Here is a 15487-nt window from a genome sequence, read left to right on the forward strand (position 1 = left end):
TGGTTGTTAAAAATAAAATCGAAAGAAACAGAAAAAACTTGCCTGCATTACTTTTAGTGTTATGGCTTATTTCGTTTTCAGTGATAGCCTACACACATCATGTATAGAGTTTGGAGAGTCGGTCAGATGTTATGAAGCAGTCGTTACATTGTATCGGTTTTGTAACGCATTCTGTTACTTTGCAACAATTTGTTCCTTTGTAACGAAAACGGTTTGATCTCGCGCCGCTCAGCGCGTGGTTTGTTTCCAGTTTTTTTTTCTTTAAAAACTCCAGCTGCCCCCCAACCCCCCCGCTCTTGCTCTCTGTTACATTGTCGCCCCCTTTTTGCCCCGTCTATGGGCACTTGAGCTGTCAATCACACGAGGCACGCCTCCCGCGCGCGTTTCCATCTGCTTCATTGATTATTTACAACTCACATCTATTTTATAATCTTTATTATTACTTGATCAAGCAGGGTCAGAAACTGACCACAACTGAGGGCAAAATGCCACTGAAAGTGTGTAAAATACTGTAGATGTTTTAGTATAGGTGAATTTTCGTTGTTTAGTCTAACATTTGATATATTTCACAGTTTAAGTTAAAAAATACTGTTTTTTGTTGTGCACTTAAAAAGTGTTATGTGCTTATCTTAACACTTTGCTGGTCTGTCATGATTGATTTACTTGTGCACACTATTCTTAACCCTGTTAAGCCTGACATATGAAATATAAATTAAATTAAAAAAATACTTTTAAAAAATCTGTTTTTAACAATGTATTGAACATTTAGACAGAATATTTAATGTTTTTTGTTGAGTATCATATTTGCTACATCATGGCTCATATAGTGAGAAAAACGGCTCAATTTCATTCAGAGACTCAAACTGAGATGCTGATATTTACATCGACAAAAAGTGAAATTCTGATGCTTGTAATGTAAATCTATGAGATATTTATAACAGTACAGCAGATACTTACATGAAATGCATATAAATATAAATATTTTCCAATAATATCCTAGTAAGATGATATTTAAATGCTTAGTTTTATGATCAAAGCTCTTTAGTTTTTAAACAATGCAATACAATACAATAATGCTTGAGAGATGAACAAATCAAAAGCCTCATCATCATATTTGATACTCATGATTTTTCTAATAAATCATGTCTGTATAATCAAGTAAACCCGAGTTGCTTCAGTCAAGTTGAAATATTACCAACAATATTAAAGTTATTATGTTTACTTGATAAAAATCAGTGCAGATTTCACAGCAGGTTTGTACAGTTATACTAAAAGTAATACTAAACTATCAATCAGACAACAGTTTGTGTGCAACAGGTTTATCAGTGAAGTTTTGATCATTTAAAGGCTATTTGTGTATCAATTATGATACAGTTGGCTTTATAGGGTTAATGAAAAAAACAATTGTATTCTTATTCTTTCATCAAAATGTAATAACTACTTCAATTCTGAAAGAACTTTTCTTTGTGACTGAATGTCTCCAGGCTCTCTTATTATTCAACCACCTGTTACTTAAACACATGTTTCACCATCCAAACAATTCCTGATGAAAAAAAGTCAAGCCTTGCTCTGCATTGTACTACTACTTCATTGGAAGTAGTAGTAGTTATGGAAGTAAAACGAATGTCGTTGATTGAGTAACGGTGGGTTAAGAGCGTCTATTTTGGTAGATCACTACTTTTTGTGTTAAATCAAATCCAGACGGTCCAGACTCTTTGAAGTGCCTTTAAAGTAAACTCTCATCTTATCTTTTTTCCCTCTCCTATATAATGCAGACATGTTTAACTAAAGCCCAATTTTACTCCACATCCCTTCTGTTTATGTTTACTGTAGTAGATGCAAAATTGGTACCCAAATGGTATTCAAGGGTTGCTACACAAATAGCTTGTTTTGCATGCTTGGTTATGCTGATTCAATCTAAGACTGTGATATGCTGTAATTCATAGAAAAAAAAGAGTTTTTGGCAATGCTTTATTATACATGCATTTTATGTGCATATGATTAATATTAACTGGAAGACTATGAAATATTTGTACGTCTAAAACTTAATTGGTAACACTTAGTTAACCTTAGTTAATTTATTAACTAACAATGAGCAATACATTATTTATTACAGTATTTATTAATATTCGTTAATATTAGTTGATTTAATAAAAATATAGCTATTCATTGTTTTTTCATGTTAGTTCAAAGTGCATTAACTAATGTTAACAAATACAACCTTTGGTTGTAATAATGTATTAGTAAATGCTGAAATTAATATTAACTAAGATTAATAAATGCTGAAGAAGTATCGTTCATTCTTAGTTCATGTTGACTAAGGTAGTTAAGTAATGTTAACAAATGAACCTTATTGTAAAGTGTTACCACTTAATTTGTCACACGGCACCGCAGGAAAATGAGATTAAAATGGTGCGTAACATAAAATAAACAAGTTATGGTTATGGAACTTTAAATATACACTTTACCTTGTACATAACCATCTTTTTTTTAAATCATGAGCGTGTTATATGTCATCTACTCGCATGCTTAAGATGCCAGTGTCTGTGTTTCAGGCATAACAGTTGGGAACCTCAGGAAAACCTTCTTGACCCGAGACTATTGGCAGCGTTTAACAAGAGGTAAGAGGTTTCTCCCATTGGACGAGCGGGGCTGTGTGTGAGAGAGACGCCCCCTTTTCTCCATGTGCAAACAATATGGGCTGCAACGCTTGGGAGGGTGTAAATGGGGCTCCATTCACAGGCCATTCAGGGGCTGCAGACGTGTCCAGGCTCACGAAGGCCTCTGCAGACTGACTGAAAATCAAACATCGTTAACATTTTCAGCAGAACTAGTTTTCTCTGGCAACATTTTGGTTTCACAGTTGATGAAGAATCCGTGTGAAAACCAGACTTGGATTACATGAGAAACATAACCACATGTTGACACCAACTTTCTACTGTTAAGTTAAAACTTGATTCTTAAATTTTTGGAAGGATATTATTTGAAATATGGCTTGGGTCTATCCTTAATTTTTTATCGTTTGCCACGGAAAAAAAACATAAGTCTGATCATTTAAAATAACATTTGAGGTATCATTCATGTCTGGCACAAACGATGATGATTTTTTTTTTTAGAAAACACCACTTTTTGCTAACGCATCCACCAAAAACAAAGACAAAAGAAATGTGATGTTTTTTGCCCAAACTAGAACAACGGAGGCTTCTGACAGGAAGTAAGGAGAAAGAACAGGAAGTGAGGACGAGTAAATGTTCATTCATAAAAACAGGAAATGAATTTCACAATCGACCCACTGTTTGTTGCTGTTCTTGATATGTTAGCAAAGACAGTTTGTTAAAATAATAAAAAAAATAATAATAACCTTGTACAATATACAGTAGTCAACATTTGAAGTGGATCAAAACCTTTCATCAAAGTTATACATGAATTTTGAACAATACCCATTCTTGTCTAAGGACAACTTTGATTAACTTTTTTGATCCACTTCAAATGTTGACTACTGTATATAAACTTGCGTAATGGTCATATATAATACAATTTCATGATAGCAAAGACAGTAGGATAAACACAATTTTAACTGAACATAAATATTGCTAATTTGTAAGTTTAGCATTTTTTAATCCATTCTTAGGGAGCAGGAGCGGGAACTCTTGATCAGTAAAAAGGGGAAACGGCCTCGTGGACGACCCAGAAAAATATTGGTGAGTTTGACACCAAAAAATGCCCCAGATCTACAGAAAAAAATCAATTTGCGCAATACATTATGTTCTCGTTGTTTTCTATATGTTCCTTTTTCTCAGGAAACCATTCCAGTGGTCTCCAAATCAAGCAGCTCGTCCTCATCATCCTCGTCTTCTGGTTCATCATCATCTTCCTCGTCTTCTTCCTCTTCTTCAGATGACGACGATGAAGATGATACCGACAGGAATCCGAAGCCGAGTCCTCGTCCACGAGAGCATCACCCGGTCCCGCAGAAGAAAGCGCAGATTGTGGTGGCCAAGCCGGAGCCGCCGAAGAAGAAGCGAGGGAGGAAAGCGTTGCCTCCAGAGCTGAAGGCGCTGCGTCAGGCCAAAGGTCCTCGGAAGATTCTCAAGCCCATTTCCAGAGACTCGGACCTCAGAGGGAGCATAAAGAAACCGCTCATGCCCGCAAGCTTCACCTACACCGGGTTGAACCGAACCTCCGGAAGAGAGTCGATGACTCTGCAAAACAGAGGTGCTTTTACCCTGAAGAGTTCTTTAAGTTCCCTCGGACGCTCTGTCGGGTCGGCCTCCACGCCTCCTACACTAAGTCGGCCGGCACAGACAAAATCCTCTTCGGATTTCAAGCTCTCGGTCTCTGATATGGGCAGCGGAGGAGTCGATCTCAAAACGCCTACGTGCAAATCTCCAGGAGTGGCTGCGTTGAATGTGCACAGCAGCAATGGACAAACCTGTCCACAACTCTCTCCAAATGTGCCGAGAAAACAGGATGTGTTGGACAAGACTCTTCTTCAAAGATCAGCAGGATCTCTCCAGAAATCTCCATCGAGCTCCTTTTCGTCACTCAAAACGCCCTCCAGCCTTCAAGCGCTCAATCTACAGAGCGTCGACAAAACGGCACAGGGTAATGGGACCGACAGTGCTTACTTGAAGGGTTCCCCTAATCCGGGCAGGAAAAGTTCTGGGTTTAACACAAGACACGAGCAGAGTCCTGCACCGAACGTCCCTAGTAAGTTCACGACTAACCAGCAAGTTCTAAAGAGTCCGCAACGGGAGAAATCCAAAGCGGACGATTTGTCCGAAAGGCTCGGGAAGAATAATCAAGGTCGAGCGGATAAGATTCTGGCTCAGACTCCGGTGACAGAGAGTCGAGATTCCCAACCAGTGCAAGACAGAGCCTTGTCTAAAGATGCCGGGAAACAGAGCAAGACTCTGAGCGAGTTGAGCACCGGAGAAGAGGGAAGCAGCTCGGATTCTGAACACGACTCCTCGTTTCCGAGGGACAATCGGGACCTGGCTATCTCGGTGCAGGCGGGTCAGGACTGGAGGCCGACGAGGAGCCTGATAGAGCACGTATTTGTCACCGACGTCACTGCAAACCTGGTCACTGTGACGGTGAAGGAGTCGCCCACCAGCGTTGGGTTTTTTAACATCCGTAACTATTGAATGTCGTCAACTGAAACTGCAGCTACTCTGGGGATAATCGGGAGAAGCTTCGAAGAATCAGCTTTTTTGGTGCTTCTCAATCTTCAATGGATTTTACTTGTTTTAACTGTTTTAGTTGGTCAGTTTCTTGGAGTAGACCAATACCTGAAGACCAGCTCAATCAGAGACATTTATAGTCTCACCTAATTTGAATCAAGCATAAATATGTTACTGAACAAATGATTGACCATTCATCTTGGTTTCCGCAGCAGGGATGGTTTCTTGTTCTCTTGATGTTGATTCTGAGTACTGTATTAGTAAAGAAGAAAATCAGAACAAATGTATCCAAAGTGTTTTAAAGCCGAATCTCAGATCACATCTTTTAAGGTGCCTGTTTATAAAGCTGTCCTCTTTCTGCCTGATAACAGTTATAACTGAGGGTTTATTTTTCCTTCTAGAATGAATGTGGGCATTTTTTTTATACTACACAACAGTTCTGTTTATTTATTATTATTTCTTACTGGTTTTTGTTGTTAGGTGACATGCTGAAACACACAGTAAAGATTCTTTTTATACAAAATTCATCATTGTCTGTTCTGAATCAAACCTAGAGTTAAGAGCATGAATAAGTAGTCTACTGTATATATATTCGGGGGTTGTAGGAATGATATTGACCCAGTATGATTACCTTTTTTTTTAAAAAGAGGCAAAAGTTTGGTGACGATAAGATTTTTCTAACTGTTTTTGAAAGAAGTCTTCTGCTCACCAAGGCTGCATATTTGATCAAAGATGCCGTAAAAACAGAGTTTATCGTCTCCAACCATAATTAAACACACCTGGTCCAGCTAATCAAGGTCTTCAGGATTTCTAGAAACTTCCAGGCAGGTGTGTAGGAGATAACCTCTGCAGGACAGTGGAGAGTTTGAGATCACCGTTTTAGTGTTTTACTCCATACTATATGAATACATGATACATTTTTCAGGATTCTTTGATAAATGGAAAGTAAAAAAAAGAAAGAAAACAGAATAGATTTGAATTCGAAACTTTTCAAGTCAGTGAGCTTTACTTTTTTTTTTAATGGTTGCTATGTTGTAATAGTTACTACACCCCTGACTGTACCACATATTTTATATTACAATGATTTAAGTTCATATAATGCAAAAATGACTTATTAATGAGTCTTTTTTGACACATTCTTCAGTTAAAATATCCAAATATCCTAAAGACTAGATGAATGTAACACTGAGCGAGATCTTCAGACTTGTTTTAGGTTGTCTTTAATACAAGTATATTTTGCCTTTCGCTTATTTTTAACTTGTTGATACTTAAATCAAATGAAAAAGACCAACCAGTGCAGTAAGACTAAATAAAATAAAGACGCAATTTAACAAGCCTTAATATCGTATGCAGAGTTGCTTCCCAAAGTCTCTTTTTTTCAATATTTTTTGGATATTTAATAGGAGAATTAGATTCAGAGTATGATTTTTTTTCTTCTAAGAGTGTATCTGCAGCTCACGTTTAGTGTTTGCTGTCTGTCTTTTGTCTGATGTCCTCCGCAGTCCTGCACATCTGAGAGGCCGTTTAATTACGCAGGTTTAGAAGTTTTAAGAAGCCCTTTAATTTTCCCAGAATTCCAAGAGGCGGCTTCCTGAAACAGTCTCTACTGTGGTTTGTCTGGGCGTACACAGCCTTCCCTGAACCTCACACGGGCTTCAACTTCACTGCTCCAGTGACTCTACCTACTTAGTTTGTTCAGGAAAGTCAACTTTGTGTCAAACGTTTCTTCTAAAATTCCTGAGGAAAATAAAATAGACACAGATTTGAGTCACTAGTCATCATCCAGTACGAATATAGAGCTGTGAAATGAATGTGGAGAACAGCTCATATTGAGATCTCTGATAAATGATTGCAAATATGAACACATTTTGAGACATTAACCGCGTTTCCATCACAGATTTGCGCAAAACTATTGCGATATTTTCTAAATGTCGATAAAAAAAAACGATTGCGAAATGACGGGGTTTCCATTAACCGATGTTATGCGACTAAAGTCATTCCAAAACTGATGGCAAGGATGTTGGCAAGTTTACGTATATTTCAGCCACTGCACAAGCCATTATTTTAACCGATGGAGACGTAGGTGTGCTTTTGCAGCAATAATGGCCAGGAGAGAACCTTATACTTGGGAGCGGCTCGTTTGAGGCGTTTCTCCCTCATATCTGCTTCAAGGTCTTGATAAATTGTGGCAATTCTTTGTGGTTTAGAATCCAGTATTCCAGTAATACTTTTGTCATTTAGATAAAGAACTCTGTCTCGTCTTCTATCCAAACATACCATGTCTTTAAAGAATGATCTACTTTACTTAAGCCATGTCCTGTAAATGCGAAGAAAAAACTGTTTCCATTGCAGTTTTGCAAAATATTCCTATATGTATATTATAATATTTTTGAATTGCCTGACAAACCACCTCATGCGAGTGATTTTTTTTTGCGATAAATGGGATTTTTTGCTAAATTGCCGTGTTTCCATTGGGTGAATTTTCAATTCGCGATTTCAATTTGCGTAATTTGAAAAGTAATGGCAACACGGCTACTGTTGAGACGTGTGAGATTGTTGGGGTCTTTTCCTCAAGAGAAACATCTAAAAAAGCAGCAGACTTTGAACTGCTAAGAGAAAAAACTGAGATAGTAAAGAGATTTTTGATTTTTCTCTGCGTTCGTGTAAAAAAAATATTTAAAACTTTATAGACTAAAATGACTAGTTTCCGGCAGACGGCCATATGCATCGATTTATGGCGAAAGACTAACCCTTGAACGTGACCCACAACGTAATGATACACGTGGAAAGGCAGAGGAAAGAGGAAAACAAAACACCAGTCACAAATTAGAAGTCTAAAACGATAATTTTTAAAGAGAAATGTCGGAGGAGTTTGAGTTTGTAGCCCAGCCCTGTTTGTTTGAACCGCGAGAGGCATCAAAGCTTACGCTATATACTCCAAATCCTATGTCATACATGCGTCACGAGTTACTCTTGTGGCGTAAGTCGACTTGCGTAGGCCATCTGCCGGAAGCTAGTTATTTTAGTCGATAAAGTTTTAAATATGGATATTTTCCTTACACAAACGCATCGCTTCACTTCACAAGGCCTTTATTAACCCCCAGAGTCGTGAGGACTTTTATCATGGATGGATGCACTTTTATGGACTTCCAAAGACATACACCCATTCACTCCCATTATAAAGCTTGGAAGAGCCAGAACATTTTTTTAATATAACTCCGATTATATTCGTCTGAAAGAAGAATGTCCTTTACACCTAGGATGGCTCGAGGGTGAGTAAATCATGGGCTAATTTTCAGCTTTGGGAGAACTATCCCTTTAAGATCTCTACTAAATGATTGCGAATCTGAGCACATTTTGACACATTGTTGAGACACATGTGAGATTACTGGGGTGTTTTCCTCAAGAGAAACATCTAAAAAGCAGCAGTTTAAACTCTGCTGTCTCACTGCTAAGAGAAAAAAAACTGAGATGGTAAAAAGATCTCATTTATAAGTTTTCTCTGGGTTGGCATGAGACCAAAAATACATATATTTTTCAGCCTGATTTTCAATGTTGTTAACATGACAAATTAGTGCTGAAACTGACAGTGTACAGGAGCAGTTTCCCTCCAGAGTTTGTGAGCAGCTCGACATGTTAGGAGTCTGCAGTTTGAGCGCCCGCATGTCGCTGCAGGGCCGCTGTTATCAGCGTCGGCTCATTCCTGAGCGGAGTGATAATCAGAGACGAGCAGAAAGATTGAGATAAGAGGACACACATGTGCTGAGGTTGCTGCAGTGTTTCTCCTGCAGGTACATCAGTGCTCGCTTATGTAACTGCCAAACACTGCCGAGCGGAGGGATCGGGTTACAGCCTGAGCTCCTGATGCTCAATGCTACTCTGTGTTCCTGTGGGCAACAGTTAAACATGCTTAACCTCGGGTTTACTGCTAAACTCAAGGACGATTCAATGGCCTGAACGCACTTTTGTGGACAATACTGTGCAAAATGCTAATAACTCGTCCTTATCCCATCCCAAAATCGAAAGAAAGAAATAAGAAATTATATTACAGAAAGTGCCTATTTTTTTGTACTGCGAAATTATTTCCCACAAAATTCTTATTGATTAAATATATATATTAGTCAAAAATAAATATATGACATATATGATATATAATAGTGTTGTAAATATATATATATATATATATATATATCAGTGTTAGTTTAGCATCATTGAGATATTCCTATACACACACATAAATATATATATATTTATATATTATATGTAAAATGCTAATAATACGTTCACATCCCATCCCAAAATCAAAAGAAAGAAATAGGCATTTTCTTTAATCTAAATTCTTCTTTTCCCCAAAAATTCTCATTACTGCAATATATATTAGTCACAAATAAATATGTAAAATATATAATATATAAGAGAGTGTTATATATATATATGTGTGTGTGTGTGTGTGTGTGTGTGTGTGTGTGTGTGTGTATGTGTGTGTGTGTGTGATATAAGTAACACTTATTAGTTGTTAACACTTGTTAGTTTAGCATCATTGAGATACTATTATACTTTTTTATTATTTTGAATTCGTTTTTATGATTATATTTTCTGTTTTCATTTTAGTTAAAGATTTAAGGCTCATCAAGCGGTTATGAAACAGGCGGGACACACAAGTTGATCAAGTCCTTCAACATTATTTCACGATCAATCTTTCAGGAGGAGCAAGAGTACAGTCATCTGTAAAGTCTCAGGTGTTAAACAATAGTTGGGCTGTGGGAAGGGTGGAGACGAGGGAAACTAACAATCATCTCTTCCACACACACACACACGCCTACACACACCAGCAGCAAATGTGTGTGAAAGCTGAGTGACTGTGAGTATCATAAACGCAACAGAAAGTAAACAGTCGACGCTTGTGTTTGTTTAGCGAAGGAGAAGTCAATAAATCTTCACTGTCAGCACTGTAAAGCATGATAATACCAGGAAACCCTTCAACATTACGACGTCTGTGTGTGTCTTTAACACTAGTCTTAAAGGTTAGTCATCACATTTTCTTTCTTTAAAGGGATTGGTTCACCCAAAAATGTAAATTTACGTCATTTCTTCTGCTGAACACAAACACAAAAGAAGATATTTTGAAGAATGACGGTCACCGGACAGTTGATGGACCCCATTGACTTCCATAGTAGGAAAAAAAAACAAAAAACTAAAATATTAATTTAGTCAGTTATCGATTCTTTCTTTTAGATAACAATAATTTCATTTGTCAAACTTTTTGATCTTTAAAAATGTGCAGACCTTTTACATTTACAAAAAGCGATATTATTACATACACTACACTGCCTAGGCAGTCATGGCCTAATGGTAACAGAGTTGGACTGGTGACCCAAAGGTTGCTGGTTCGATTCCAGTACCGGCAGGAATATGACTGAGGTGTCCTTCAGCAAGGCCCATAACCCCCAATCGCTCCCCGGACGCCACCTAAGGCTCCCCGCTGCTCCGGGTGTGTGTATCCACGTGTGTGTGTTCACTACTCACTACTCTGCTCCTAATGTGTGCGCACTTACTTGGATGGGTTAAATGCAGAGGTCAAATTCCCATCACGTGTCACTGTCACTTTAACTGTCACTGTCACTTTAAAACCTACTAGTCAAAAAAGCTTATTAGGGGCACTTTAAAATTCAATAAAATGCAGAAATGTTCACTATCAATTGTAATCCATAATAGTATTAATCTTCTAATCCTATTATTATGTCTTTATAGGTGACGTATCACAAATAAATCCTCCAATAGAGTATAGGCTACTTCACTCCTATCGCGGTCTCTAGCTATTGCAAAGAAAACAATTTTGATCATTTTGAAAAATGAAAATAAAATCACAACCACACATTTGCTACAGTTATTAATAGACCATATTAACAACAAACAAACAAAAAACAGACGGCTATTTCAATCAGAAAATACCCAAATTTAAACAATTATTTCACACCATTGCTGACTCAACATTAGCACTACTCTCTGTAACACTTTACAATAAGGTTCATTAGTTAACATTAGTTAATGTATTTACTAACATTAACTGAGCAATACATTGGTTACAGTATTTATTAATCTTTGTTAATGTTAGTTAATAAAAATACAGCTGTTCGTTGTTTGTTCATGTTAGTTCGCAGTGCATTAACTAATGTTAACAAATACAACCTTTGCTTTTAATGTATTAGTAAATGTTGAAGTTAATATTAACTAAGATTAATAAATGCTGTAGAAGTATTGTTCATTCTTAGTTCATGTTAACTAACGTAGTTAACTAATGTTAACTAATGAACCTTAGTGTAAAGGGTTACCAAATTTTCGATATGTTTTGTGGCATTGTATTGCATTCGAGTAGATAGTATATTGTGTATGTGTGTATTATATTTTTCCTTTATTTGTCAGATATTTTAATCTCCAGGTCTACTGCTTCTTTTTTTGGTTTGTCTGTATTGCTTTGATTCTTTGATAAAAAATAAAATAAAATAAAAAAGACAACTGTTTTTAACACGCCATTGGCTCAAATGTTGTCATTTCCAGTTATGAGCAACTTAATGAGCTTTATTGTTTCAAAGTAGCTTCATGAACACTATAGTAGATGTTCGCTTGACGCCAGTCAGTTTTATTTTGTTTTGTTTTTTTTGCAGTTTGAAGTTCAATAAATGTTCTGAAAAGTGAAGGATTTTAATAATCTTTTGAAGAATCTGAGGGGAGGGTCTTGGGAAATGTTCAATATACCCACATTTGCAGTAGCTTATATTGTCCTCTGTATTTCAACATGTTCTCACTGGCTTTTTCTGCTCTGTGTGTGAGCGATTCCAACACTCAAAAAAAAAAAAAATGCTGGGTTGTTTCAACCCAACTTTGGGTCAAATGTGAAAAACCCAGCCGTTGGGTTAAATTTTTAAATAAAATGTTTTAACCCAACAGTTGGGTTCATCCATATTTGACCCAAAGTTGGGTTGAAACAACCCAGCATTTTTTTAGAGTGAAGGAATCAAATCATTAATTGGAAATAAAGAATTAGCACCTATAGTCGACACATGGAGGAGGAAGTTATGATGCTATTGGAGCGAGAGAGAGTGAAGCGCAGCAGCGGTTTGCACGGGTCGGATGTCCTCGTTGCATGTTTATATTTAAATAAACCAAGATCACTGTAGTCTGAAGAAGTGCGTCTATTAAATACATGATTCTGTTTTCTGTCGGAAGATGAAAGAGAAAAGAGGAAACGGCCTCAAGCAGGAGAGGAAGCAGCTGATGACACCTGTGGCGTGAAGGACAAAGGATGAACATCGGCGTCTCTCTCAACCAATAATGCCTGCAGTTTCGTCACATTTAAGAAACTCCGCATAGAACTGTGAAAGGTGTGTATAATTGAATTTCTGGAGGCACCGTCCTGATGTTCAACTGCACTTTTGTGTCCCTTTAATAACAGATTTATTATAAATCCATGTGAATGTCAGTCTTAAACGGGACATTTGCTCTGCTCGGACTACAGAGAAATAACACCTTAAATAGACCATCACAGCACGATTACAGCACGGTTATAGATGTCAGGTGCATTCATTTGTATTATTTCTATTATATCATGTTTGCTTCTCTGATGCACATTTATTAGCTGTTCAATTGTAATAATTGTATGAAATTGTGAAGAGTTTAAAATTGCAGGAGAAACAAGATCATTTGGTGCATTTGATTTTACAAAGTATAATTTTACATTCACATCACAGGTATAATTGAAATGCATTCATTATTAGCACAACTAGAGAAATACTTTTTTATAAGGTTGACTAAATACAATAGTGAGTGTTCAATACTGTTTATTATCACGAAATCGGCTCATAAACTTTTATTTTAGCATATACTGGGATATATAGGTTTATACAGTAGACATCAAAGTAGAAGCCTCAAAACATTATTTCATTTGTGGCCTATATTAAAAATATAAGCAAAGATATTTTTGAAAGAGTTTAGCCTCTTTCCATTTTTCCTAATGGTTTCAAAAACCTATTTGGAACGGGTTCATAATGAATCGGCTTATTCTCGCCATTAATATCAAACGCAGCATACTCATCTCTTCCGTATATTTCATATATTTTCATTTTGTTCACACGTCTGTATACCTCTTTTTTTTTATTAGAAAATTTAATCTTAAAATCCTTTTTAATTTTTGAAGTCTTTTTCAAAATATTTCTTTGGGATGAAGGATTGCTTCAGTACATCTTGATTTCTCTTGCTTAATGCTTTATCAAATGTTTCCCTCCAAAATGTATCACATTCAGTGTACCTTTAACTGTTTATAAAGCACATGAACAAACAATGAATGGCTGTACTTATATTAACTAAAATTAACAAATTTTTGGGTCAAATGTGAAAAACCCAGCCGTTGGGTTAAAATTTTAAATAAACTGTTTTAACCCAACAGTTGGGTTCATCCATATTTGACCCAAAGTTGGGTTGAAACCATATTTTATTTTAGCATATACTGGGATATATAGGTTTATACTGTAATAAATGCATTGAACATTGTTTCATACAAATGAAATGGCAAGAGAAACCAAGAGAAAATATGATCAGGCGTTTATTGATGATGAAGATGTGATCTCATACGAAGTCTAATGCTTGGATGTGTCATTTGATGGTAATTGATAATAGTAACCCAGTGATTCCACAGCTTGAGCTCCAGCATCTACCATGGATTGTCGGACATGTACCGCGGAAGTACATTAGACTACCATTTAAATACCATGGTATATATAATCAGTACTTTTTCTTACTATAATTATGTATAATAGTATTTACATGGTTCTCTACAGATGTCAAATAACACCATTGTCCTGTTGTTAATTTGAACTAAAACTAGTTTTTGTTCATTTAAATAAAGCTTAAATAAAATATAAATATTGTGTGAAAAACTTCAACTTGAAAAACTTAAATGACAATTAGAAATGTAACAGAAATAAAATAAGTTGAAGTACTAAAACTACTAAAAACTGAAATAAATTTAAGTTAAAACTAAAAAGAAATATTTAAAAATATTTTATTAAATGACTAAAACCTTAATTAAATTAAAATAAAAACTGAAAAATATGTTTTAAAATAAGCTAAATCAAAATATTAATAAAAACTATAGATATACTATTAAAATAGCAATTGTTTTCTAATGAACTTCAGAGGATGCTGCCCAAAACAGTGTGGTAATATTTACATTGCGTAAATGAAAAGTCCTGTTATTATTAGTTTTTTTAACGACATATGAAATTTTAATATTCATGCATTGTGGTATTTTCAGTGATATTCAAAGGTGTTTCAAATAATACCATGGTATTACCCAGGCACATTTCCAGAAAACTTAAAAAAGGTACAATGGTGTTATTTGACATTAGTTCATGTTCTGTGTTCAAAAAGCATCACTTAGGATCGTTTCAGGGCTCATGAACACAAACACACGCTGAAATGTTCAGATCAAAATGATCTCTTATGAGCTCCTATAACAGCAGGTCAACAGCATTTTATTGTTGGCCTTGATGATTTGTTAAAACTCTTTCTGTAATCAGTCTCTCTTCTTTATCTCCTCATGAACACAGCGGCAGTCCTAACTGTTTTCTTTTCACTCCTATACAGTGTGTGTGTGTGTGTGTGTGTGTGTGTGTGTCAGATGCAGGGTTATTACTGTTAACTCATATTAAACCTGTTAACTCCAATTACTAAAACGTTAAATAAAATACACTTTTTTAAAATAAAAAGTAAACAGAAAAAAATACAAAAATAATAAAAAATAAAATGGCAGCACTTCACTCCAAACACAGAAGCAAGCAACATTTTCTATGGTTTTATTTGCATCATTTATTTTTGCCAGTATTTCATAGTTTGTATGTAAAATAGAAAGATTGAACTTATTAATTAAAGTTAAAAATCGATTGTAGAATTGGACGTTTTAAATCAGGATTTTTTCAAATGTGTCTGTCCATTAGAATGGACAGTGGGTTCGAAAGCCTGTTACTGAAATCACATTTTCAGTAATGCTGGTTGAAATTTCTTATATAAAAAAAATCTATATCACAGTACCGATACATTTTTAAAACTTTTTCATATGCAGAATATGCAGTTCTTGAAGTGCTTGAACACAACGCAGATGGAAATTTCTCAGATGTTGACTTTATGTGGAGTGATGAGGAAGATGGAGATGTAAGAAAAATATCCGTATTTAAAACTTTATAAAGTAAAATATTAATGACTAGCTTCCGGCCAAACAAACATACGGATTTGACTTAAATCTAAAGCGC

The 15487-nt window shown here is 35.9% G+C and overlaps 1 protein-coding gene across 1 annotated transcript in view; it reads left to right on the forward strand.

Annotated features, from left to right (window-relative positions):
- The window catches only part of cbx2 (chromobox homolog 2 (Drosophila Pc class)), a 6339-nt gene extending 633 nt beyond the window's left edge, over window positions 1-5706 (forward strand). The window contains exons 3-5 of the mRNA XM_077202206.1: window positions 2556-2621; window positions 3632-3701; window positions 3801-5706. Of these exons, the coding sequence (XP_077058321.1) occupies window positions 2556-2621; window positions 3632-3701; window positions 3801-5147 (1483 nt within the window). The 3' untranslated portion in view covers window positions 5148-5706. The remainder of the gene's footprint in view (window positions 1-2555; window positions 2622-3631; window positions 3702-3800) is intronic.
- The last annotated feature ends 9781 nt before the right edge of the window (window positions 5707-15487 follow it).

Source organism: Siphateles boraxobius, unplaced genomic scaffold (assembly GCF_051911475.1).
Source record: "Siphateles boraxobius isolate OS27281-9 unplaced genomic scaffold, OSU_SipBor_1 49, whole genome shotgun sequence".
Classification (NCBI taxonomy): Eukaryota; Metazoa; Chordata; class Actinopteri; order Cypriniformes; family Leuciscidae; genus Siphateles; species Siphateles boraxobius.